Source organism: Lepisosteus oculatus, chromosome 4 (assembly GCF_040954835.1).
Source record: "Lepisosteus oculatus isolate fLepOcu1 chromosome 4, fLepOcu1.hap2, whole genome shotgun sequence".
NCBI lineage: Eukaryota > Metazoa > Chordata > Actinopteri > Semionotiformes > Lepisosteidae > Lepisosteus > Lepisosteus oculatus.
This window is the reverse complement of record NC_090699.1, coordinates 20,447,710-20,475,169: the sequence shown is the minus strand read 5'-3', so window position 1 is coordinate 20,475,169 and position 27,460 is coordinate 20,447,710. Positions and strand designations below refer to the sequence as shown.

The following is a 27,460-nucleotide window of genomic DNA, read 5'->3' as shown; positions in this document are numbered from 1 at the left end:
AAGCTATTCATTGCCTTAAAGGTCTCTTAGTTTCATGAGTAGGGTCTTCCTTCATACTAACCTAGAGAGCTAGAGAAAAGGCTCAGTGAAGACTGGCAATGTGCTGCCCTGGTTAATGGTACAGTGCCAGGAAAGTTTGTGGACTTTAAATGTAATTTTATGGGACTCATTTCTTCTTATGATACCCGATTTAATCAAAACTGGTCTTTGCTCAAATAACCAAAAAGGTCTGTATTTACCAATTTATTCTGAGACACAATGGTCTGTGAAGAAGAAATAATAATAACTGAGACTCAATTTGTGAACCTTTTCCTAAGTTTTACTGATCACAGTTAAGGGGGTGATTAGAATCAGGTGGTTAACTAGGTGGGAAACCAGTAAGGACTGAGTTTGGGTAACCCTGTCCCATATAATGATCATAATATCGATGTCATGTCTTCATGAGTATAGAATTAATGATGCATAAATTAATGTTTAATTTTCTATCATCATAAAGTTCAAATATGTACATTCTATATCTTGCAGAGAGGAAGAATTTGATGAGTATTTCCAGGACATGTTTCTGTGACAGACTGAGGATGGGGTTCTTTTGTTGAGTATAAAGGGTAATTCAAATCAACATTAGAAGAGAAGAAGATGAAATCCATAAGGAAGCAATTAATTCTCTTTCTTTATTGGCCAGTCTGTACAGTTCCTGAAATCTCTGTACTTTGGGATTTTAACAAGAACACCCGTGACAGCTGACCTACTTATTTTTGCTTTTTCGGATGTTCTCCAAGAAGAAACCATTGGTGTCACTTTGGATTGTAATGGAGAGAAAAATTTCATAGCAGACATGTTGTGAACTCTTATGAAATTGATTTTTTCACTTTTACGGTGGATAGACAGCTTCTGCAGTTCTCAATAATTTTAACATCAGAGGGAAGTGAAGCAAATCTGCTCTGTACTTTGTGCTATCCAGATAAAGCATAGTATGCCTTAGAGGTTAAGACGTGGAGTGAGAAGGTAATAGACTATAATATAATAAACCATTTGGCTCTCTAGAAGTAGATGTTACTTATTTCCACAAATCCAGTGTTTTTCAGCTGGAGCACAGTGCTGTGCCTTCAGACATAACGAGTGTGACGTGGAATTTTTTAAAAGTCATGTGTGTATGAGACTTCTAGACTTGGGTATGGAGAGGGGGCAGTATATCTCTATAAAGTTTTATATTTATGTGGGTGTACTGTGGAATGGAAAACATTGAGAAAACTTCTCTAACCCTGTAAAGTATTGTTTAAATCTCTGTAAGGAAGGTGCAGACTCGTACCCCGATCCAGGAACGTGAGAGAACCCACTTGCTGAGCGAGAGACAGCCGAGACCTGGGGGAAACTGCTGACAACTGAGCAGTGTGCTGACAGAGAAGAGCCAGGCAGAGCAGAGCGGGGAGCAGACACAGAGAGCGTGTTGCTGTAGCAGGCTGGCGAAATGGGCAATCACAGTACAGGGTTGTTATCCAAAACAAGCGAGGGTCGCAACAGGGCAGACACAGTAGCGAAGCACCATGGGAAAGTCCGGAAGATCGGTCAAAACAAAGCCTAGGGGTGATCAGGAAGATGAGGTAATAGCAAGCAAGCAGAACTAGGGAAAGAAAGAAACGAAGCTTGAGGGGCTCAGTCTCTAAACTCAATGACAGATCCTCAAGCTCTGTCAGATCCTGCCGCCTACGGGGTCCGCCTGATGTTGTCATATGTCTGCAAAAAAAGGTCAGAGTATTTAAGAGCACCTAGAACGGGCATGATCATGAACTCCTGGCGCTCTGACTGGGGGATTAGATTCTGCAGCAGCCAGCGTAGAGACACAGGTTGATAATGACGTAACCAACCGTCGCGATTCAGCTAGCTCGCCTCGCACACCGTCAGCTGGCAAAATTTAAGTTAATACTGTATTGTACTGAATACTGTGTATGTTCAGGATATTGATCCAAAACTGTTTTATAGTGGCGAGAAGGCATTTTGTATTCCCAATTTAAGGCAAAGAGCCTCAAATCGGCTATAGAAAAGATATATACGAAAATAACTTATGTGTGTGAAATAAGTGGTAGTGTTACAGGCACCATACAAGCAATATTACAGGTTCAAGGAACTGAAGGTAGTTTTTAAAGAACAACGATCTAGTGTGACTAGCAAAACCTTTGCCAAAATCTGAACCTAAACACACAAAGATTTTTCTTTTTTTTTTTGCATTTTACAAAGCACAAGTTCTAAATAATGAGAAAATACTGCTTTGTGAAAGGTCCCATTTTGTAGTCGATAACATCCCTCCCCGCTGCCACCGGTGCATGTGTACCAACATTTACCTATAATTTTCGCCTTACTTGCAAGTAGTAATCCTGATCCTCATACTGATGTGGTGGCAACTACCCTTTGTGTTATAATACCTGCCGTTACCTATCGGCCATATAGCTACAAACTGTTGTGTAAGAATTCTCAAGGTAGAGCTGCACAGCGAGATAGCAGCTGATAGTAACTACAGTCGAAGCAGGTGTGTTGGTATGTTCATTCAAAATGTGCTGTGCTTGTGCTCTATAAACACAACTGAATAAATTTACAACATTGTGTCTTCAAATTGTGTCTTTATTTGTGTTCAGTTTACATCTTGTGACACAAACATGTAACATTTTGTTTAGACATGGAACATTGACCTAACGTCTTTCTGTACTTCATAACGCATCATCATACATACATTGTAACTCTGTACACATATATGTTAGCACCTAAATACACTAAAGGTAGACTGAAAGATGGACTGAGTTAAGCTGACTTGATTAGGGATACTAATTTTTATTATTCTTTAATAGGATCCAAATCCAAGGTGTCTATCTTGTGCTGCCTAAAGTAAATCTGCAGCTCTCAAAACAGAACCCGAGTAATGTCTTCTTAGTTTCCCGAAGCCTCTCTAATTGGATTAAAGTTCTTCCCCAGTGATCTGCAGGTTCAATGACAAGGGGGGTTACATAAGATTGCAAGAGTATTTCAGTCCATCGCAGTAAGTCCTTCTGGACAGCATTACTGAAAACGTGTTAGTGCATTTACTGTTGCTCTTAGTTTTCTTCTTTCTTTTTAGCTGCCCTCTTCCTCAGCCATTGCCTGTAACTCAAAGTGTTGCCTCAAAGAGTGTCACAACGCAGAGGAATGAGTTTATGACTGTTCTTATCCTCGATTTACATATTGATCCTTTAATTGGATTGTAAACCAGGCTTTTTTTTTAACCTAGGATGAAATTTAATGCAATCAGTCGGGGCGATGAATCCAGCATCATCCTCTTGCAGTTTTTATTCCTTCATCTTTCTCATTTCATCCGCAGATAATACATTGCAGCCTGATCTCCTTAGAACACGGCAATCTAAGCAAGGCTGGGCCCGGTCAGTACTGGGATGGAGACTTCTAAGGAAAACCTGGTTGCTGTTGTACATGGTGTTGGTGGACAAGTAGGTGGTGCTCTTCCACTAGGGGACTGTAGGAGGTGCCTTTCTTCAGATGAGCTGCTAAACTGAGGTTCTCACTGAGCAGGGGTGGCTAAACATACGTATCTTTATCAATCTACGGTCTGCTGTCTGCTGGCACACAATGGCTGCCATGTGTCACCCTGCTAGGGCTTGATCCTGTATGTTAAGAGCTCTGAGATCGTTTGGGAAGGAGAGCACTCTACAAACCGCACTGATGCTGGATGATGATGCTTTTATTGAAATCCAAACACTTGTAATAGAAGACTGTTAGAAGTGACCATACGTAACTGAATTTAAAACAAAGTCACCAGTCAGCTGTGCGTTTTAAGGTGCCCTTCACAATGCAGATACTGTATATAAGTAGACTTTGGTAGTCTGCTTTACCTAAGTAGGATATTTAAAGGTTAAATCTTTGGGAACCCTTGAAGCTTGGCTTACATCCAGATTCCATCCAGTTCAATCTTCTTACATTCACACATGCAATGTTGTGCAGACATCCTTTAAGGTTTGTAGATTTATAGCAAGCTCAAATTTTCATTGAACTAATATGATTTTTACAGTATTCATTATTATATTTATCAGTAAGAAATTTTCAGTAGATTTCTATTTGGCTTTCCTGCTGGTTCTGCACCTTTCATGCTAATGCAGTTCAGGTAGCAATAAAAAATGTAAGATCAGCAGTTAAAGCTACCACTGACTACACAGGCACTGACTGCCTGGACTACAGTGATTTGTATCCTTTCGATTTCTTTACATACTGCCTGCGGACTATCATTCTCTATACAATGAATAATATACTTGAGATACAATAACATGAAATTACATATTTGGTCAGTATTGTTTTAAATAAAATACTTAATATATTAAGCATTATAATAGCAGGCTTAAAATAAAATAAAACACCTTTTGATTTATGAACTATACTTGCTACGTTACTTGCAAACTACAATGTTTCAGGTTATGTAAATGAAAACCTCAATAATATTTCATTATAGACTGGTATTTAAAATAGGACTTTTGGTTTATAACAAATATGTACTATCTCAAGTTTATAAGCATCGTTTGTCACTCTCTTAAACCCTCTTTGAAAGCAATGTGGTCATTGTTTCAGAACTAACAAAACAAATGTTTTCAGTGTGCAGACTAGGTCAGTCTGAATTTAAGTAACTGATCATGTATTATAGACGAAACAGCTCTGTCGAGAGACTGCTGTACTTGGGTTTGAGCAGGAAATGTTTACTGTAAAAGAATAATTTGGACAGCTTGCTTGAAAAGTATTCCAAAAAATAAAAGCAGTTTGGTTTATTCTGGTTATAATTTAAATGCCATGTGAAAATAACAAAGCAGTTATTCTATATCTTGCAGATACTGTGATTAGAAATATTATGAAACATTCTTAAACAATGTCATCTCTACATTTAACAATTCAAAATGGTGCAATTCAGATATTTAATTCTCACTCAGATCATTTTGACTGCTCTTTAATTATTTCCTCCAGTGAAAAGCTAGTAACATTTAACATGAGACTGGATTCAGATGGATGTGAATCATTTGCAATCTAATTACCAAAAAAAATGTTGGCTCTAATATTTGCTGTAAAACCTTGCCATGAATAAAGACTATCAAAAGCAACAGGTAACATGAGACACTGCATCTTAAGAAAAAGACATTGGTAGTCTCATTGCTACCTGCACTGTTTGACCTCTGAAACAAGTGGCTTTGTACAATATATAGAGATATCACAGTTAAGAAGACTGAAACGAATGATGGTCAGGCCTGATTAATAGCATACAGTAAAGCCATGTAGCCTTAAAGCCACAAAAAATAATAAACATCTACTGTACCCTTATTTGGACTAACTAAAATAATTCTGCCCTTATCAGATACAAGGAAACACAGGGGATCAGAGGATTTAACATTACGTTTGCTCGCAGATCTCGGGAGCCAGCCAGTTCTTTTCTGGTCCACTATCATTCACACCAGAGTGAAGGTTGCTGTTTGTAGTGCAGGACAGCCCGGCCCCTGCTGTCATATTAAATGTGAATCATAGCAGACCTTTCTTCAAAATAGAAAGACAGCAGTCTGTAACAGTTACATGCTTCCTACACAAATAAGTATAGCGCAGGTAGTTTTCTTTGCTTATTTTTTCACCAAAATGATTAATTCAGCTTCAAGTTATCCACATCCAGTTTTATTATTATTATTTAATCCTGTGCTTTAGATATGTTCATTTTACATACAGACTGTGGATGCTGCCCACTGCTGCCTTGAGTTCATTATTTCTTAGTCAAGCTTGTATCCGAGTATTGATTCCTATTTTTTTAATACATTTAATCAATTTAGGTTCTCGATAGAGTACTGTATAGAGTTGTCCATTTAGTATAAAAATCAAAGTTAAGTGCCTTAAATGGAATTTTTCTAAATGAGCGTTGTTGATCCAAATTGAAGGTGTAAAAAAGAAAGAAAAACATAAAGAAAATTCTGTGTATCCAAATCTACTCACCAGAGCCCGTGTACATAAGGGATTTTTTAAAGTGTGTTGTAAATACTGAACATTAACAGAAACGTTTTAAATACATTAACAGAAAAAGGTGTACGTGTAATGTCATTGTTTGTGTTATACAGACAGCAGCAAACATTTTTAGTTTTAATTTCTTAACCACTGAAAAAGATTTTTTAACCAATTAAGCTATCTGTTGTTATTTCTCCACTAAAATGGAAAGTCTGCCATCAGTGCTGACTCTAAGGTACCAAAGCCTAAGGTTGTCCTTCAGAAAGTTGCACCTTAGTTATACCCTTGTTCACCGTGTACAACTAATTACCAGGGAAAGACTAGCGCTCTGCTGTGAATGAGGTTTCACACCTGGCCCTCCTCTCTGGTCTGGCAGTGCCCCTTGCAGCTTCCTGGGCCTTTGGCCCAGTGGGATCCGGCAGGTGGAACAGAAGAAAAGAGAGAACTTCCGGGAACCAAGTCCCCACACTGCTTCTTCCGGCCATGAAAAGCAATCTCATATCCAGACGGCCTGTCAGTCCGTTCCTAAAATATCGTGCATGTCTTTGACTTGCCCCCTTCGCTCACTTCACCTCCTCCTTCAACTGGAAAAAAAAGAGAAGACAAATCAGCCTGCAGAGACCAGTGGCACGTTGCTTCTCTCCATACTGACCTACTGACCTTGAAGGGCCACTGTGTCAGAAATGAATGTATTCATTCCCTCGAGCTCTCTGTTTTTAGAAAATACACATACAGTACTTATTCTGAATGTGTTCACTCAGTCTTTCAATATTACAGCTTCACTATGGTTTCTTAAAGTGGCTTCTGTATTACGACCCCAACAGTATTGTCTTTAACTACAGTACCGATCTCTTATTATTTGTTTGATATTACTCTGTATTTATACGCTTTTATAGGGATGTTTTATTGAAGCAAGTTGAGTGAAGTATTCCAGGGTGCAGTATCGTCACCCCCTGTGAGATTTGATCCCACACACTTCTAGTCCAGAACCCTACCACTGGTTCTGATGATAGAGCAAGTAAGATAATAGTTTATCTCCTGATCTCAGTTGCTCTGATGTTAACTGACTCTGATATTCTCTAGAAGTTACATTTGTCTCTAGATTTATTCATACATACTGCAATTGAAAGTTGGCTTTAGCAAAAAAAAATCAAATGTACATTTAGTATTTGTTGCTTAAATAAATGAAAGCATGAATAATCTGTAGGATTATCAGTAAGGACATAAGAAACGTTCAGCCCATCTAGTGCATTTGACAGTTATTTGCAATTGATACAGCAGTTTCCTGAAAGAAGCCAAACCCTTATTAGCTTCAAGCCCATCTCTAGGTAGATTGTTCCATACTTTCATTTCATAAAGGGAAATAATCATCAGGCCTACATTAAAATATAGCTATATAATTATCACAACTTGATTTCAATTTTAAAAGCAGAACAATTTAATATCCTGGGACTACCCAATGCCCAGTTTGTCAAACATAGTACTTTAATATATAATTTAAAATATAGCTGAAACTCTACAAGTTTATTTTTATACTTAGAATTTTCAATATTTTGTTATCTATTTTATCTGTAGCTTTTTATTTCCATAGATAATGTAATTTGATTTAATTGTTTTTTATTAATTATCTATCTGTATATAACATCAGTTTGAGCAGAAGGCTAAAATATCATTGTAATGAACCCAGGCTAGAAAAAACATGCTTTTGAAAGCTGGGATTCATCAAGCTAGAATGTTGTTTGCTTCCTTTTTTACTGGAATTCAAACTTTTCAGTTTTAGTGTTCTTAAAAGCTTTATTTTAAAATAAGGAACAAGTAAAGGTTTATTTTGTGCTGAATAGAGAAAAAAAGAAACACACCGTTTCGGCTGTGGAGCTTTCTTCGGGTGTCATTTTATTTTATTTTAGAAATAGTCATGTAAAGGAAACACTATTCTCCACTAAAGCAAATAAGAATTAGTTGCTTTAGACTTTTAAAAGTTTAAAAACGCTTTTTAGATATCAAAACTAAAATGTTTTTTTTATGTTACAACAGGGGTGGTTTTCTTTAAGAAGGACACTGAGTGTTCTTACAAAGAACTGTCATATTTATGGGGACATTTTTATCTGCTTGTTGCAGTGATTTGAATTAGTTAGCATCAGAATAATGTATAAGCACATTTAATTAGACTATTTCTGCAACACGATGTGATAGTTGTTAATGTTGTATTATCTTCTTCCTCTTAACATTATCACATAAATCTATTCTGGCAGATTCGAGCTGTATTTATACTATTTTATTTTATGCTGCAAAATACCAATGTATAACACTGCTTTTCTCCACTAAGATGGGAAGGAGCTAGAGCATTTGCGTCTGAAGGAGACCGAGAGACCTGTAGTACAGTGCTTAATATTTAAAGACTGCTGACTTCTTTTAACGGTACCGGATACGTGTGTTAAGTTTAGTACCAACATTTGTGAGTGCGCAATTTTGTGAACTTTAGCAGAAACTGAAGGTCAACAGAATAGATGAGCATGCTCTGAGAACACCTTGGATTGGCTCCTGTTTTAATCCTGTGTGACTTTTCCCTAGCAGTGAAGTCAAATCGCAAAGGCAAAAGTCACCTTTTTTGCTTGCTTCTTCCAGTTTCTTCTTCTCCTCTTCAATGGCTTTCATCTTCTCTTCATACACGTCTGCCAGGGCCTTCCACTCCACCCTGTTGTTTTGAAGTCCTGTGAACATTGGTGTGATTTCTTTGTGGAACCTTGAGAATTCCTGAGTTGCGAGATCATAAGAAAGTATGTACTCGTTACTACACGCTTATGCATTGCTGAAACAAATGTTCTGTTCAGTGCCCAGAGTTAAGCAACCCCTTTCTTTTCAAGTATTCCTTTGGGCATGTTCATCTGGAACATACCTGCCATTCAGACACTAAATCTTTCATATAAACACGCATATTAACACTTGGGCTCATTTCTTAGCAAATACATTATTTTGTTGCTCCATGTGTGCCTACAGTAAGTGGGACCTTTTTTGTCTATTTAAAAAAAAATTGTGAATGTGGTGAAGCTGCTGTCTGTCTTTCCAGGATGTCATGCAAATGGCGGTTGTGGATATGATTGTAATTCAACAGGGCTTTTTTCGTAACAGAAGGTAGCACAAATGAATGGTACAGTGTATTCTGAAAAGTGAATACTTTCATACAATCATATTAAAAAATTAAAGTAAGATAAGATCACTTTATTGGTCATATACAATTTCTTGTATTAGGAATTTGTCTTTCATGAGACACACAGACAGGGAGAGAAGCTTGGGTCAGAGTGCAGGGTCAGCCATTTATACAGTACCCCTGTAGTAGCTGGGGTCAAGGGCCTTGCTCAGGGGCCCAATGGGGCAGGATTCCTTTGCAAGCCACGGGATACAAACCGGTAACCTTTCAGCCACAGGCACAGGTCCTTAGCCACAGAGCCACATACTGTATACTAATATAGATTTGTCCTCCATATACAGTACTAGTTTTCATCCACATGTTCTTGTATAAACCAGTACACAGCAGGAGCCATATTAAATAATTATTTCTACTAAACTTAATAGATTATGGTCTTTTTGCAATTATCTATTACATTACCTGATATTTTCTATAACTCCAAACAATTACCTCTAAATATTCTATTTTATTAATACAAACCTATTTAGAAAATGTATTAAAATTTTAAAAACTTAGAAAAATGTTTTTTTGGTTAAAATAATATTTTTAAGCTAAATTATCTGGATATACTCATCTCTGTGGTGCTGTAACTTAGTAAAAGCTGAATTCAATACAGTTTGACGAAGTTTGACAGTTTGACGAAGACACTGGAACCAGTCCCAGGAGTCCTGGAGTGAATTCAGACATACCTCAGTACCAAGTCATTGTACTTTGTCACACATGACAACACAAATGTATATATTGAAAGCATGTCAATGGTTTAATCAAACAATTGTTTTCCTCTTGAAAGGCTGTAGACTTGTGTAATGCTGATTCAAGACTCCTGTGATGGAAACCACTGACAAAGGTTGCAAGTGTATGTATAATTTATGCATCTTTGGTATCCTTGTGTAATCTGGAATTGGTTGTGATAAATGGCTCCATCTCAAAAGTGCAATGCAACACTTACCTTGTATACAAAAGTACACACAAAATCGATAAAGCCAACTTGGAGCTTTGGCAGTTCATCAGACTTGTTCCTGTCCATCATAGGCTAAACAGGAATCAAGGGAAATCATATTGAATAACACTTCTGAGGGTTCATGGACATTTCTAGATGTTAGAGGTAGTATAAATTACAACTTTTTATACACATCTTTAAAAACTGGATGAAAAACAAAAATAATAGAAGTGTCCTAGGAATTAAAAAGTCATTTTTACATGCACTGAAATCTTAGCCCCTATAATGATGTAAACAGCATGTTAGAGTCAAAGTCAGGTGCTGGATAAAACAGACGTTTTATAAATTTGTACCTGGATGCAAAGACAGAAAATATAAAATATCTTTCTTACAATGGGTTGCTGTTCCAGGACCGTCCTTTCCAAGTCTCCCTGTTCCCAGAATTCATTTGCGACCATTAGGGCCACCTGAAAAAATACTTGATTCAGATTAATGGGCTGATAATTACACCCCCGCCATTTTATGCATAATGTCGCTTTTGTAACTTTTATAAATTCAAATACAGAATCTGTTACACAATTATCAAAGTATTTCCTTAGTTATATGCAGTCAGCATTTAAATTATGTACACTAGAACTGTCATATTTTCAATCTCTAATGGCAAGGTACAAATCTTTTTATCCGAACTACAATTAATTATGCCTAGTAAAAATCAAAGGTGTTCTAGAAAAGGCTAGGATGACAAGCACCACACAGTTCAGTGTACAGTATTATTATTATTATTATTATTATTATTATTATTATCATTGTTATTTTGCTAAGCTGATTAGACAGACAGAATCCCTGCCGTTGGTACCTTGCTCTGTACTTCCCATGGCTTGGTAATGGCAGATAAGTCACAGCCTGTCATCATCATAGCCCTTTTCCCGAAAACAGCAAAACAATGAAAAACTTTATGAGAGGGATACAGTAACGTCAGTCATCACTCAAAAGGCAGATTAATCCTGTTATATTCAATGTAATATTTTAAGAAGTATTCACACACATTTAAAAGAAGAAAAAGACCAAACATTTACATCACAATTTCCTTCCTGATGGGATTGTTTGACACATAATTGATTTGCTCTTCTTCAGTTGCCATTTGTTCCGTGGCATCGACTATTTTCTGGAACATGGTCCTCTTTCTGGAACACAGTGCGAGAATTAAAATGTGCGTTAAATGCCAGTCTCTTTGCGGTATGTCCCCACATAGAAAGCTCACCTGAAAGGCCACAGTGCTTGCTATCATTTTTCTATGAAATATAATATTAAATACATCTTAAGACATAAAAGGAAATTCCGTTTCTAGTTTCCAGTCTGTGATAAAAAGCAAGTTTTAAATTGAGGGAAGATAAACAAAAGGTTGAACTGCGTTACCAAAGCCCTTTGCTCTTTCCAGAAGTATAGTGGCACTCTAGCCCCAGGCTTGCAGCCAGCATATTGTTTTTTTTTCCATAATTATCCTAAATTTGCTTTTTTTCATTTCAGTACACCTCTAAGAATAAAAAAAAATGAATGTACAGTGCCTTGCGAAAGTATTCGGCCCCCTTGAACTTTTCAACCTTTTGCCACATTTCAGGCTTCAAACATAAAGATATAATTTTTTTATTTTATGTGAAGAATCACCAACAAGTGGGACACAATTGTGAAGTGGAACGAAATCTATTGGATTTTTGAAACTTTTTTAACTAATAAAAAAATGAAAAGTGGGGCGTGCAAAATTATTCGGCCCCTTTACTTTCAGTGCAGCAAACTCACTCCAGAAGTTCAGCGAGGATCTCTGAATGATCCAATGTTGTCCTAAATGACTGATGGTGATAAATAGAATCCACCTGTGTGTAATCAAGTCTCTGTATAAATGCAACTGCTCTGTGATAGTCTCAAGGTTCTGTTGAAAGCGCAGAGAGCATCATGAAGACCAAGGAACACACCAGGCAGGTCCGTAATACTGTTGTGGAGAAGTTTAAAGCCGGATTTGGATACAAAAAGATTTCCCAAGCTTCAAACATCCCAAGGAGCACTGTGCAAGCGATCATCTTGAAATGGAAGGAGTATCAGACCACTGCAAATCTACCAAGACCTGGCCGTCCCTCTAAACTTTCAGCTCAGACAAGGAGAAGACTGATCAGAGATGCAGCCAAGAGGCCCATGATCACTCTGGATGAACTGCAGAGAACTACAGCTGAGGTGGGAGAGTCTGTCCATAGGACAACAATCAGTCTTACACTGCACAAATCTGGCCTTTATGGAAGAGTGGCAAGAAGAAAGCCATTTCTCAAAGATATCCATAAAAAGTCTCGTCTAAAGTTTGCCACAAGCCACCTGGGAGACACCCCAAACATGTGGAAGAAGGTGCTCTGGTCAGATGAAACCAAAATCGAACTTTTTGGCCACAATGCAAAACGATATGTTTGGCGTAAAAGCAACACAGCTCATCACCCTCAACACACCATCCCCACTGTCAAACATGGTGGTGGCAGCATCATGGTTTGGGCCTGCTTTTCTTCAGCAGGGACAGGGAAGATGGTTAAAATTGAGGGGAAGATGGATGCAGCCAAATACAGGACCATTCTGGATGAAAACCTGTTGGAGTCTGCAAAAGACCTGAAACTGGGACGGAGATTTATCTTCCAACAAGACAATGATCCCAAACATACAGCAAAATCTACAAAGGAATGGTTCACAAATAAACGTATCCAGGTGTTTGAATGGCCAAGTCAAAGTCCAGACCTGAATCCAATCGAGAATCTGTGGAAAGAGCTGAAAACTGCTGTTCACAAACGCTCTCTATCCAACCTCACTGAGCTCGAGCTGTTTTGCAAGGAAGAATGGGCAAGAATTTCAGTCTCTCGATGTGCAAAACTGATAGAGACATACCCCAAGCGACTTGCAGCTGTAATCGCAGCAAAAGGTGGCTCTACAAAGTATTAACGCAAGGGGGCCGAATAATTTTGCACGCCCCACTTTTCATTTTTTTATTAGTTAAAAAAGTTTCAAAAATCCAATAGATTTCGTTCCACTTCACAATTGTGTCCCACTTGTTGGTGATTCTTCACATAAAATAAAAAAATTATATCTTTATGTTTGAAGCCTGAAATGTGGCAAAAGGTTGAAAAGTTCAAGGGGGCCGAATACTTTCGCAAGGCACTGTATATACGCTTCATTTCACAATACATTTAAAAAACCAGAGAAAGGCTAATAGGACAATAGAGACAGCATGTGCACATACTTGAAGTACAGAGCCAGATCCGTCGCAATGATGGCCACTTCAAATAAATGTATCACAGTATCGAACTGACGCTTCTGAAGGTTCTGGAAAATGTTGAGGCTCTGAAGGAGACAATAAAATTCCCATTTAAAACTTAAAAAGTTACTTTGTTCAAGGTATTGAGAAGGACTAATCCTATGTCTATGTGGGTTATTTAATAAAAACTGTTAACCTCATCTTCCAGTAGTGTCTTGCTGTACTCAAGGTGGTGCCTTTCCAAGATGGAAGACCCATGCAGCCTTGCCAGTGGTGAAGCAGACCTGTGAGTATTGAATGCTGTTACAGTTTCTGCCATTTGACAAGGTTTCGGAAACAAACCTCACAGGTGGGGGTATCAGCATGAGATTACTTAATTACTTCATTAAAACTCCCAGCTTTCCACCTGATTCTTTATTGTAGACTGTAAGTGCAAAGATCCCATGGTGACTTTGTGTTCTTGATTCTCTATGCACCTGTTTGGAATCTGGTGTAGAAAATACAGCACTTGAAGTGATACAATTGTCAAAAGAAACAGTTTTACATTAAATGAATTGCAAACATTTTTATGATTGGTGTATCTATATGCATATAAACTGTATATGTAAAAGAATTTTGCTTTCCATGAGTGATTGTGAAAACTCCAAGTTTCCAGTCTAGTGAAATTCAACAGGGTTATGAGAAACAATAATTATCAGTGTTACTGTTTCTATACAAATAGTTAAGGGAAGTTAGGAAATGCTGGACTCTTAAAGAGTGGAAAAAGTATTTAAGTGCAATACTGATTACTGTAAGTTATGACTACCAAATAGTTACATATCTCTGAAACTCAAGTTAAACAAAGTATTAAGCCTGTTTGAGATCAACGGAGATTGCCATAATTAAATTTAGTATTAATTTTAATGAATATTAGGTACGTGAAGTTGAACAGAAATCTAGTTTCTGAGAAGAAAATGCTTTCACAGCTCACTGGTACTGCTGTGAAACTTCTAGTTTGAAAGAGTTTTACGTATTAACAGAAAAGCTTGAAAAGCATGAAAAGCATGCTTGTTGGAGGAATTTTGCTTTCAAATGCTGGAATTCACACATCAAAATTCACATATTTATGTGCACGATTACTTTGGTGTCAATATTTCTTGGGTATATTGTAAGATATGTAGGGCAAAAAGAAACAACACTAGATGAATGTACTATATGAAGAAGAGATTAAATAAATTTGTTCAGACGCTTTAATTCAGAATGGTTTTCACAGTCCAGGTGCTTTCTGCACAGTGAATAGATTAAGTTCTTACTTCATTTGGTATAAATTGTTGGTCCCTCGGTGGTCGATATCATGACAAAAGGCAGCTGCTACCATTGCAAAGGCCTCAAGATCTGAATAGTATTTCTTCAGTCTACCCGTCTGAAAAACAAACGTTTCACAGTTACCAGATGGCTTCAACCAAAGTAAGAAGATTTAAGAGAGGCTGGCATCACTCCAAAATGTTGCCAATAGACAAGCATTAATGTACTTTTGCTACTGATCTTTAAATGTCACTGTAACGGGAACATTAAAGATACCTAAGAAGATAAATGCTATAGGCAGACAGACATAGATGCTATTTTTATTATAGTTTATATGCTACATAGAATTTTATATATTTTTAAATGACCTCATCTAAATGTTTTTAAAAAAATATTTCTGCCCTACTGCTTGAGGCAGAAATAAGAAATGAGAAAAACATTTTTGGCTCTGAAATATTTGATGGTCCATTTTTATACACACACACCTTGTCTTTGATACATTTCCTTTGAGCTTGTAAAAGTAATAAAATTCAAGTACTTTACCCTGGCTCATATTCCAAAAGCACTTTCCACAAATTCAGGGCTAGTATATATGTTGTCAAAGACTAGAAATGTGCACGTTAACCACAAAATTTACGAAGCACAGCTTATTCATACTCATAATCTGTCAAATAAATTGTGCTTTTACTTACTGCAGTTTTACTTTTATTTTGATTTTGTTCCTTTCAGAAAAGGTGTTCAGTATAAACTCATTTTCATTAAAACTTTTTTCTGCATGCAAACTTTAACTTTCCATGTCAAGAGCAGTCATGACTCACAGTATCATAGTGCAGTTAATATCTGTAATAAAATCAGTGTATAGAGGCAGGAGCACCATGCAACACACATAGTTGTTTTTAAAACATGTATATTACTATAAATATAAATTGTAATTAATGAGATTAATGATTTTAATAACAATGCTCTTTTAGAAGAATTGAAGCTAATTTTTCATTGCCATGCACTAAGAGACTCTTTATTCCAGGGCATCGATCGATATTTTAAAGGCACATCTTACCAGTAACAGAGTGAACATGGTCTGGCCTACATTGAAGCCATGTCTCCAGTTGTGATAAGTAATGTCCCGATAACCTTTCCTCACAGTGTACATCCAGCGGGTAAGTACCTTCACATAACAAAAGAAATCAATTAGCTTTTTGTAATATAAACGGTAATAGAATCTTCTCTGTTTCCTTACCTAACATGCTATAAAAGAATGAAGTTTTCAGTTTTGGCCACATTATAATGTAAAATTCCAAGGGAATGGCATTTTCTCCTGAATGGAAATGAAAACTACCCTTTAACATTTCAGCAGATGTCCTGCTTTCGTACATATAACTGAATATACTAACTAGTCAAATAATCATAATTACAAATAAAAAAGAGAGCTTTCTCTGAAACAGACGTGCTTTAGCTCAGTCTGTGCCCGCTGGACTATTGCGGTAGAAAACTACAGTTTCTCGTGGCTGTGTACTCACCAGGTGGAACAACAACCTGAAGGAAAAGGGGATGAAAAGATAAAGATGGCTGAGAACATTTGTTACTACTCACTTCGGCAGGTACTTTGAACTTTTCCACTACATTTAGTACAAAGAAACACTGAATTCCGCATCTGATCAGATCGAACTCTGACACAGGGAAGTCGCTGAAGTGGAATTCCAGCAGCTCCACTTCTATGGGATCAGGAAGGTTTGATTTCTGCAAGAGATCATGTTTATTAACACCAACTGTATAGGAAACAAAATGAAGGCGCGATGGTGAGTGGTTCTCACTTGTTGTGTTAAAATCATATCCTGTTTGGTACAATGGTTCTCATAATTCATTCTAAATAACAAAGTGTATTTGTAATCCTGTAATTTAGTGGTATACTCTACTGATTATTATGGCATGAAGCCTAAAATGATTAAAGTTTTTGTTTGCATTGTGTTCTGATTACTATGGAAGCCCGTTTCCGCCAGGGAGTAAAAAAAAACGTGCTATGGTATCTCAGAATTGCGACTTAGCAACTCAGAATTCCGATTTAGTATCTCAGAATTGCGACTCAGCAACTCAGAATTCCGAATTAGTATGTCAGAATTCCGACTTTATATCTCACATTTGCGACTTCGAAATACCCCATATTTCATTGTCTGTCCTTTTGTTATTGTAACGGATTCGGGTTCTAGGGCTTGTGCCCTCGCCGCTCCCATCCTAGTGCGTGCCTCACTGCATTGGCTCGAATCCAGGTCCTGCCATCTGAGCTAAAGAAGACCTTCTTTTTTAAGTAAAAAAGGACATACAATGGAAATACGTAAAAAGTATGTTTCAGCTTTTATAATTCTGAATTCCTCTGGATGTGAAGTGCCTACTTCTGTATCTTATTTCATATTCTGTCTCCGTAAATAAAAACTATTTTTAAAAAGCCCACCGTGCACTATTCCATTCAGGTACAATGGAAGCCTCACTGGCGGAAATGGGATTCTTTTAAAAAATAATGTAATTAATTTAATTTTGATTAGGGCACTGTACAAGACAAGTCTTCAGGCTTATAGATCCTATGACCCTGTACGATTCATGAAAATAGTGTAACGGAACGGCCGACATGCAGGTTGTACGATCTGGTTGCAGTGTGGTGACGGCACCGCCCTCTCCTGCGCATAACAGGGATGCTGGCCGCCGGGGTTAAAGAAAGTGTTCTTTAGCTCAGCTGGCAAGACCTGGGTTCGAGCCAATGTAGTGAGGCACGAACTAGGGTGGGAGCGGCGAGGGCACAAGCCCTAGAACCCGAATCCGTTACAATAACAAAAGTATTGTAACAATGAAATATGGACTATTTCGAAGTCGCAAATGTGAGATACTAAGTCGCAATTCTGAGTTACTAAGTCGCAATTCTGAGATACCATAGCGCGTTATTTTTAACTCCCTGGCGGAAACGGGCTTCCATAGGTTTACAACCATAAATACACATTACTCATATTATTGCAAATAAGTTGTATGATGAATTTACACAAATTTCAGCACTTTGGTTTGGTCAGTGGCTGTTCATCCAGGTTTATGCTAGATTTTTTTTCTTTCTAGTTGGAAGACATACAATATCTCTATAGCCTTACCAAGAGCTTAACAAGTTCCTTTGAGTCGCAGTCTTCTGGCTCTTGATTGAATTTCTCCTGTGTGTTCTACAAAGCAAACACAGAGAGTAAAAGTCTTGGACTTGTGTCCTGCACTGTACAGATCAGCTCGCCTTGTCCAGCACCACTCACCAGGATGGACTGAAGCTCCGATTTTGTACACTTGGTTTGATACATGAGCATTTCTTGTGCAATGTCCTTTCTGTTTTCCAGTTTATTCAGTTTATCATAGGTGTCTGTGTTTAAAACAGACCATCCCAAAAACTGAGTGAGGGCCTTAAAACAAAAGAAAAGACACAACCCAACATAAAACAACAATGCTTTCACATAATTGTCTTTAACATCTTTAAGTATTAATTTCTTTGTACAAAACACCAATTTTATTGCATAATGGGTCATTGTAACATTTGCCTTCCATCTCGACAGTTACTCACTTCAGTTATCTGTTCATCATATTCATCAAAGGGTTTTCCATCTTTTCTGTTGTAGAATGTGGCAACTCCCACGATTTCTTCCTTTTTGTTGACAATTGGAAGCGACAGGACATTTTTAATTTTCCATCCTGTCTCATCAAAAGCCTCTTTCTGTAACAAACCACATTGAAGCCATAAGCCATGAGTTAGATAATATGTGTTAATTATTTGTCCTTGAGAACAATAAAATCAGTGAGGAGTATTAACTGAATTACATTTCAAAAATATACACTATATTTGGATAATAACTACCTTGTTAAGAATAATGGACATCATAAATAATAAGTTATCTTTGGATTATGTAGTAACTGTTGTCAGTTAATACTGAAGATCATAACTCAGAATGTGTACTTATTGTTTTATTTTCAACTAGAGGGAAAACACATTGTCAAAACTCAATATTTAGATAAAAATCAAATTAAATGGAAATTAAAGGCAAAGCAATTAATTTCAGATAACCACCTAATCATAAAAGAAGAACAGATTTCCAAACTGGACAACCTTACACTAAAAATTCTTAATAGATGTGAAAGTATGTCGACTGTGTGTTGTGCTAAAAGACTTACCTGGAATGTGAAGAAATCATCTGCTGCTGCATTCATCATATTACAGATCTGTAGCAGAGAAAAACAAAATTCTTACTACTGTGAGGAATTCTGAAATGATGTGTATCTCCAGGAAAAGGTTACATTTTAACCTTCTCAATTTTTTCTAAAAGCAGAGATATTCAGCATACTTCAGAATGGTATAGTACTGTACTACACTTCAGTGTTCAATAAGGTAAGGAATTCATTTCACATACTAAAGTGTGTTCTCAGACATGTGAAATATCATCCATGAGTTTTCAGTTTGCTTGTCCAAATGAGGGCTGCAGCTCTGAAACATCACTTAACTCTACGTTCAACTTTTAATTCTAATAAATGGTGTTATTTAAGAAGTTCTGCAGGAGGTCAAAGTCTAATCTCACACTTCTGCTCTCCTATGTATAAATACTCACTGACATCCCCTCTACACCCCTCCCCCCTCCACCCCAGCTGCACCCTTGCAGCTGCCTCCCTGGTTCATTCCTTGTAAGTGAGGGGGATTGTGAAGCACCAGCACTGTCATTCACTCAGTCAGGTGGGTTAATGCCCAAGTATTAAGTATACTGTCACTTCATATTCATTGGCTTCTTTCATCAATATTAGAATTACTAATAACTCAATTAGCTGGGTGGGAGGTGGAATCGGAAGTTGAATTCTTCTTTTTACCATAGTTGGGTTTCCAGAGGGTTAACACACAACCATAAATTAATATAGAAATAGCCACAAGCCAAACTTTCCTGTCATGTTATGCAAAGTGTAAACAATCTGTGCCACAAGAGGAATATGTAAACTTACAAATCCATTTTCCGCTACGTAGGTTGGTAGACCACTAAGAAGGGACCAGTGATCTGCAGGAGGTGTCCTTCAGGTAAGGAAATGAGGGAATTCAGGGAAATAGTGATAAAGGAAAAACAGATTGAGTGTATCTAATGCAAGTTAGACTGGAAAGACAGAATTAAAAAAAAACTTGGTATATAAAATCTTGTGATGTTGCTATGGTTTGTTATAGAGGTAACACATTTATCTTAATTATTATCTGATTTTAATGATATAATGACATATTTCTAATAATATTTTTTAGGACCCTGGAAACAGCCCATAATTATCTTCCTTAACAACCAAGAGTGTTGAGGAAATGTAAAATAATTACCATGAACAATTAATATTGAGCAAATCATGTAAAATGAGAAATACTGCACAGTAATTGCTTTTTCTTGGTGTCGATCTGTTATATCATTGCTCTTACAGTATGTGAGATAGTAGGTGGCACTTGGTGCACTGTTGTAATACTTACGGTATGACTTTGATTTCTTCTGTTCCGTGCAAAATGTAATCAATGATCTTATAGAAGTTGACTTCCTGTGCAAAGCAAGAAAATTAATTTAAATTAGTGTATATTCAAAATATATACTTCTACATCTTTAAGGGGAGGTGTGGGTTCACATTCTTAGTACAGTTTCCAATTTAGACATGCTTAGAAAATATACAAAATGAATACCTACTCTTCCATCTGGTGTCTTTGGACCTTTGTAAGGCTCTGCTTCTCCTAGTTTGATTGGCCACTCATCGTAGAATTCCTATACAAACAGATGAAAGTCTCCGAAAACATTCTCTACATTACATGCTTACAGAAAACAGAATTTCGTCATATTCATGCAGACCGAAAAAATGTGTTCTGATACATGTGGAGTACTGTCCAGCCTTTCTATTGGTTTATGAGTTTGTCCTGGTGAGTTCTGCAGCTCTCAAACATCGTTTAACAACACTTTCAATATAATTTTACTGTAATAATGAGCTTATTTGTGTAATTGGAAGTAGAATTCTATCTTCTAACACGTAGGTGTGAAACCACAAATGAAGACGTTTATCTTTCGTCTTATGTGAAAAGTAACACAGTAGGAAACGGAAAAACTTACTCAACAGAAACAGAAACAGAAAAAAAATATCAGAGTGAAGAATGAAGAGGTAATAAATGTTTGTATTGTGAAGTATAATAATTTTCAATATTGGTTCTCACATACCTTTTCTTTGGTCATATCCAAGAGTCCAACAGAGTACCTTTCGCAGTTTAGATAATTTCTCACAGTGTATAAAGCTTTGTGAAACTGGCGTTCTATATCCGTGAGCTCTTCAAATACTTTGCTAGCTGACCACAGCAACACCTGTTAATGTTTATGAAAATATTTTTTTAGCTTAATTGATAAGAATTTCACAGGATATTCTCTAACATTAAAATGCTCTACATTTAGCATAGATGTCATCAATTGATGCTTTGTATTGCTGCTTGCTGTACTAAAATAAATTTAGTATATCTAGTGGTGATTGCTGATTCTGTGTTAGATGTACTGTACAGTACACTTATTGGTTGGTTTTTATGTTCAAAATACATATCGATCATGTTAGTGCCAGAGGAAATGTAAGGAATTAATTTCACTATAAATCCCTCCAGTGATTCTAAAATTAATACATTCTTTCAAAATTGATGACACCAATGGATCTTTATCAAAAGATTTGTGTCTTATGATTTAAGAAAAGTTATAAATGAGAGGAGGTCCTTTGGTAGTTGGTATCTAATTGATTTGATGATCTCATCCATCTGTTTCTTAAAAGAAACCAGGGTACTGGTTTCAAAACATGGCTGCGTATCTCCCACAGCCTTTAAACATCTTTCTCAAAGATGAAAGTGTTAAAAATGTTTCCTCTGAATTTGAAACATTCCACATATTCTGAGGTGCATTGAATGTATTGATGTCAAAAGCAGTTTTTGGAAAATCCTCTAGCTGTTCTTTGAAACTTTACTTCAAATGCAGATGACATAAGCAGTGAGGGAAAAAAAGTTATCCTGTTCCAACTTCAATTACCAACCATCCATTACACTCTCACAGTGTTTAAATGTTTACTTTAACATAGTTATACTGTTTAATCTCAATCAAATACAGGATGATTGTGGAGCCTAATTGAAGATCTGTTCTGAGTTAAAATCTACAGTATACAGTGTAGGAAAGTGATGGGCCCAAGGGTCTCCTGTCATTTACAACCTGTTTTTATGTCACTTTTAAATGATATAGATGAGAAAGAGGCCCGAGAAGTAGACCGAATTACCTGACTCCTTCTGGATTCCACATTGTACATGTAGGAAATCTGGTTTTGTTGTAAAATGACAGTTGCAAAGTTAAGGTACTTGAGAAAGAGCTGAAACAAAGAGTCAAAAATTGAGTCATCAGCACTTCATTGAAAACCAGTCCTTTCTTTACTCTGTGACTGTGTCTTTATCCTTGCATGCAGAGAGAGTGTGATAATATAAGCGTCAATTGCTGCTCTCATCAGAATTCACAAATATAAACGTCATGTAAGGTGATAAACGCTTGTTCAGATTACTACAGAATTGTCTTCCGATGTACATTACACCAGATTTACAGATGCTTCCCTCTGCGGTGTTGTGGGTCTGGAGCTCAGCTCCTACTGTAAGTGGGACAAGAGTACAACGAGCTCCATAACCTGTCTGTGCTACTCGGCCACTGTGGAGGGTGGAGTATGGGTAAGCAACCACAACCTACCCCACAAATGGGCTGGGCATAGTATGTGAGGGCACCCTGGCTGAGGACACTAGAGTGAGTCATCGGACTAGTCAGGTGCTGCGACTGGCAGCTCGTTTAAGGGCATGGCATGTCACATCAGTGTCCTCCCTCAGCTTAGTGTACAATGACTCACGACACTCACCTGGGTCAAACACTCGCCTCGACACTCGCCTTTACTTACCTCTTCATCTGCTTTTGAGAACTCTGGTTCATCAGTTTTGTTTATTGCCATGACGACTGCCAGCACTTCCTTCCCATTCATTACTGGACAAGCCAGCATGTTTTTAGTGGTGTATCCTGTCTGCTTGTCCACAAAATCACTGAAATGGGTGTTCTGGAACACAGGAAGATGAGAATCCATTCAAATATACAAAGCACGTGATTTCAAATTACAGAGCAGCCCACAAATGTCAGTGAATTAAGGACGTTACACCTCCACCTTTGGCTTCTTAAAAAATCTTTTTACCCATTTCAACTAAATTATGTCATTCATTGGATAAATGTTACTGCCATGTTACCTCAGTTAGTATAATAATAATAGAAATTGTACATCTCAGATATGAAACTATTACTGCTTACGTGATAAAGTACCAGACTGCTAGACGGTTTTAAGGACATTCATTTAGGCAAGAGAGCTACAGTGTGTGAAATTCTGAAATGAGGCAACTCATTGGATGGGCAATTTGACTGGATTTTGTTTAAAGTGAGAAACCCGCAAAAAGGTATAAATTTAATGTCGTGATAATATCCATTTGTTGAATTGCTATTGTGAATGAAAACATTGGGTATTCCTTATTGAAGAAAAATGCATGTTTGATATTATGGATATTATGGAAAGCAGACCTGAAAATGAAGAGGGATATTTCAATGGGAAAAGTTTGCAATGCCTAATGTTGTAGAATCCAGGTCATGCTTTTAGAAGTGCACCTTCCATTTTAAATGTTCCCAAAACAAATTGCATGGTTCTGTGCTACTGAAATATTCAGGTTTAGGACTGCTTCTTAGTGATTATGGAGATTTCCTAATATTTATTGACATATAATTTAAATAAACATACAGTGTACTGATCAGGAAATTATTAGCCTTGAAAAACCTATTAACTCATTTATTTCAGGGGTTTCACATACCTCTTTTGCTTCTTCTAGTCTGGCTTTTGTCTGATACAAAGTTTACCGGCAGCCAATTGAGCATTCCATTAAAATGGTACAAACTTCTTGAATGTGCTGCGTTGTATTTTCATTTGAATAGGATAGTAAAATTGAATGAGCTGGTATTCATTCTAAATAAATTCTGATGTAATAAACACTCCACATATACAGGCCACAAGTCCTTCTTATGTCTTTTAAAAAGCCAGTAAATTAAGGGAATATGAAAATTAATTTGTTATGTCCTTTTCACAACATTAAGAAGCAGAACTGTCTATACAGAAGAAATGAGTATATAAAGTCAACATTAGTATCTAGGGGCTTTATTCACCTTTATTATTAATATCCATCGGTGAGATGCAGTCATATATAAAACATATACAAAATCTAAAAATTCTGGGAAACACAATGAAAATGAAAATCTGTCTTAAAAAATATGCAAGTTTTATTGAAAACCACACAAATGTACCCCACTTTATTGCGTGTGTTATTTTCTCCTCATCTTAGAATATTTGCATGGACTTTATGTAGTGTATAACAATTTAATGGCATGTATTTTTTAGTTCTAGACACACTTTGTTGTATGTATTCAAATGACTAGAAGTTTATTTTAGCTTAAATGTCCTTATGCATTTTTCTGTATTTGTTCATAAGGATGCCTAGTCCAAATATCCTTGTATTGATCAGTCTCTTATTTTAATTTCTCAGTTCTTTAATATATAGTTTCCAAATACTAATATCTGAACAAGACTAAACATTTTAATAAAGATGCTGTCTTCATCAGAAGTTCCTCTTTATCATGAACATCGTGTAATCATTCTTTGTTTATAAACAATATCTTTTGTCAATGAAAGTCTAATCTCATATCTTAAAGAGCTGGCAAAAGGTCTAGTCTGTTAGTCTAATGTTGATTTAGTAATTGTTAATTACTGCCGTTAATTAAATAAAGTTAATCTTCAAGTGTTTTGGCAAGGAGGAAATTGACTAATCTGATGTATGGTGGTAACATAAATTTATTATACATAAATACTTCAGTAACACATTAAATGGAAAGTCCTGCCACAGAGACTTTATGTGTATTTATGTAATATTCACACTCAACTGTTAAATAAATCGAATGTATTAAAATTAATCATTTTCATGAATCAGGCACATTTATATACAGTACACAGTAGAATGTACTTGGTATTTGTATTAAAACTTACAAAAAATGAAGCAAAATGTAATGAAGTAAAATAATAATCCTTGCAATAACTGACATGTGAACATCCTACAATATGTGGACAAACCCTCACCCTATTGCTTTTCTTTGTGTATCTATCAGGTTTATTTTAGGTAACTGATCATAATTTGAGCAACAACAATTGTTTTTGGTTTGAGTAAGTTTAACCACGTCAGCGTAAACCTCGTTCGGCTGATGAAATAGGCATCTTGATCCTCCTTGATCTTTTCTCATGTAATCAGCCTTATGAATTTAGAGGGATTATCTAGACATCTCTCCATTTGGCAGTAATAAACAATAAGTCAAGTGCTGTCATACAAAGAGACATGATAAAGAAATATTGTCTTCCTTTTGAGAAATGACAGTTGTAGTTAATTCCTTCATATTTTACTAGAAAAAAATACATTTTAAAGAGTGATTACATCACTTTACAACTTTTTTAATTTGCTCTTCTCTTCAGTTCAGACAAAATAATGAGTTTGCAGACAGAGGAATGACTGCTTTGGTTTTACTTTGTTAGATTCATTTAGTATGATGTGAATTACTCCACTGTACTCCATGAACACATTACTGTGAAATGAAAAATGTCTCACATTACTTCTCCATGAATTCCAGAGATAATGTTGGCACAGGTATCTAATCAGAAGCAAACTTACCTTTTTAACATCTGGTATATTGAATGTCTTCTTTGTGTGAGCCACCCACCCAACAATGCCCACATCCAAGGGGAAAACTATCTCTGAGTCAGGAGAAACAATATTTTCCTCAAAGCTAGATGTTGCAGTAACATTGAAGAGTGTTGTGGATAGCTCAGGAATACCGTTCCTGGACCTGCTCATAAACAAGCTACACTTGTCTGCTTTCACTAGAAGGGCTATTCTTTGCAGAACATTGTGCATGGTCTTTTCCACATTAGATACATCCTGGATTGCTTTCAGCAGTTCAAATATAAAAGTTGCCTCATGTATTTGGGTAATTTCCTTGATTGAAGCCACATCTTTCACATTTACTTTGGTATCCGAAAAAGCTGCCCCAAGTACCTCTGCCCGTAGCTTTTTATCAAAGTACTCCTTGGCAAACTGGGGGTTGTTCTCCAAGTACTTCTCCACCGATTCTTTGTTAAGTTCACCCATTTTGTCTTTGTCTCTTCTCTCCTCTACAGATGCATCACTTGAAAGAATGTCAGAGGAAACGTCACTTTGCAGTTAGGAGGCTGTGATTATTCACAGGCTCCCAATAGTTCCAAGTATCATCGTTCTCCTGCTTTGCAGATCACAAACCTGCTGCTGTCTCCTCAAAGCTGACAGAAGGCAGTGGTTTAGTGGCTAAGGGGATCCAAGGGATCGCTAATTAATGTGACGTCATGGTATTAAACCTCTGAGCTTTCTTAACCTGTAAATCCCAGCTACGATCATTTTAGTTTGGACAATCCAATCAAAGACAATGAGTAATGCACAGTAAAGGTGTTTAAAAAACTATTTGTTTTTAACTAGCCCTAATGTACCTAACGATGGGCCAGTTTTATAGGCCAGCAAAACCTATATGATTCTAAACAGACTTTTTCCGCAACCGATAAAAAAAGAAATGATATCTTTATTAAATGACAGTAGCAAGACATGTGAAAATGTTTGTTTCAACACACATCAAATCCATATATTACTCCTACACTGTTTGTAATATGCAGATGTAAAATCAACAGATTTTCAACTATTTGTCCTCTAGGATTAGCTAGTCAAGTGGAGTTGTTTCCATTATTCTTTTCTGGAAATTAATGTGCTCTGAGAAGCTATAACAAATGAAAATAACTATGTTGGACCCAGACCTTATTTCAATGTTAAGATCTTTAGGGAGGCCTCGTATGTAACAGGTTTGTGAGGAGCAGAGCCTTAGCTGCTGTCTTCTAAACACACTGCTGGAAGCTGAGCTGAGCCAGATTGGACCTTCTCTGGGTTACTGTATTGTATTTTGGCTGTCTAAACAACCCCGTTTCATGTACAAGGACAATCTAGAGTTAAAATTATTCATCTGTTTTTCTCTTCACACGAATAGAATAATGGTGGTGCTGACGAAGCTAAAGTGATTATTGACATTATTATTGATTTAACCAACTTGCAGCAAAGCCAGAAATCTTTCCATGTTCAGTTTACTCCTTATGTGCTCGTTGGTCCCCATTCCATTCACTAGTGTGATCTTTAGATTACCTTAAAGTGTCATCTAAGAGTACACCCGTTCAATTTTGCACAACAATATCTATCCTTAACTATCCATCCATCTATTTCCTAACTGCGTCTTCAGTGCAGGATCGCGGAGGATTACCTGCAAGCAATGGGCAGAAGGCAGGATACAGCTAGTCCACACACAGACACAAGCCACCCCGGGGCCAGTTTTCCCAGAACCCATTTAACCTACCAGTATGTTCTTTGGCTGTGGAAGGAAACCAAAGCACACGGGGGAATCCCACGCGAACATACAAACCACACGCAGATAGCACCCCAGGTCTGGACTTGAACCCAGTTCCCCAGTGCTGAGAGGCAGTAATGCTTACCACTGTGTCACCATGCTGCCTGGGAGGTTAAATGACTATATATTATATTCATGCTTTTATATATTCATGCTTT

General features: G+C 36.9%; 2 protein-coding genes and 1 long non-coding RNA gene across 3 annotated transcripts in view; 2 read left to right on the top strand and 1 right to left on the bottom strand.

Moving 5' to 3' along the window:
- Positions 1-2,608, top strand: part of fra10ac1 (FRA10A associated CGG repeat 1) — a 28,046-nt gene extending 25,438 nt beyond the window's left edge. The window contains exon 14 of the mRNA XM_015346402.2: positions 526-2,608. Within this exon, the coding sequence (XP_015201888.2) occupies positions 526-568 (43 nt within the window). The 3' untranslated portion in view covers positions 569-2,608. The remainder of the gene's footprint in view (positions 1-525) is intronic.
- On the bottom strand, positions 2,603-26,005 carry pde6c (phosphodiesterase 6C, cGMP-specific, cone, alpha prime). Its single transcript, XM_015346401.2, has 22 exons — positions 25,499-26,005; positions 22,657-22,809; positions 22,000-22,089; positions 20,919-21,059; positions 20,400-20,474; positions 20,192-20,256; positions 19,693-19,759; positions 18,880-18,927; positions 18,275-18,424; positions 17,973-18,116; positions 17,823-17,888; positions 16,285-16,431; positions 15,752-15,859; positions 14,703-14,812; positions 13,607-13,694; positions 13,396-13,496; positions 11,204-11,311; positions 10,984-11,047; positions 10,520-10,594; positions 10,137-10,220; positions 8,604-8,754; positions 2,603-6,584 (listed from the first exon to the last, which is right to left on the bottom strand). The coding sequence occupies exons 1-22, from the start codon at positions 25,973-25,975 to the stop codon at positions 6,526-6,528; spliced, it is 2,571 nt and encodes an 856-aa protein (XP_015201887.2). The 5' UTR covers positions 25,976-26,005; the 3' UTR covers positions 2,603-6,525.
- LOC107077308 (uncharacterized) lies at positions 16,394-26,089 on the top strand. Its single transcript, XR_001478350.2, has 4 exons — positions 16,394-16,490; positions 19,035-19,093; positions 19,715-19,765; positions 26,005-26,089. It is a non-coding gene; the product is annotated as an uncharacterized lncRNA (long non-coding RNA).
- The last annotated feature ends 1,371 nt before the right edge of the window (positions 26,090-27,460 follow it).

Bases quoted from the DNA above. Each gene is read 5' to 3' on its own strand.
- pde6c (XM_015346401.2), bottom strand. From the start codon at position 25,975: ATGGGTGAACTTAACAAAGAATCGGTGGAGAAGTACTTGGAGAACAAC. The intron at 22,810-25,498 runs GTAAGTTTGCTT...CCTGTGTTCCAG, and splicing joins ATATACCAGATGTTAAAAAG to AACACCCATTTCAGTGATTT. The intron at 18,425-18,879 runs GTAAGTCTTTTA...GGTTTGTTACAG, and splicing joins ATGATTTCTTCACATTCCAG to AAAGAGGCTTTTGATGAGAC.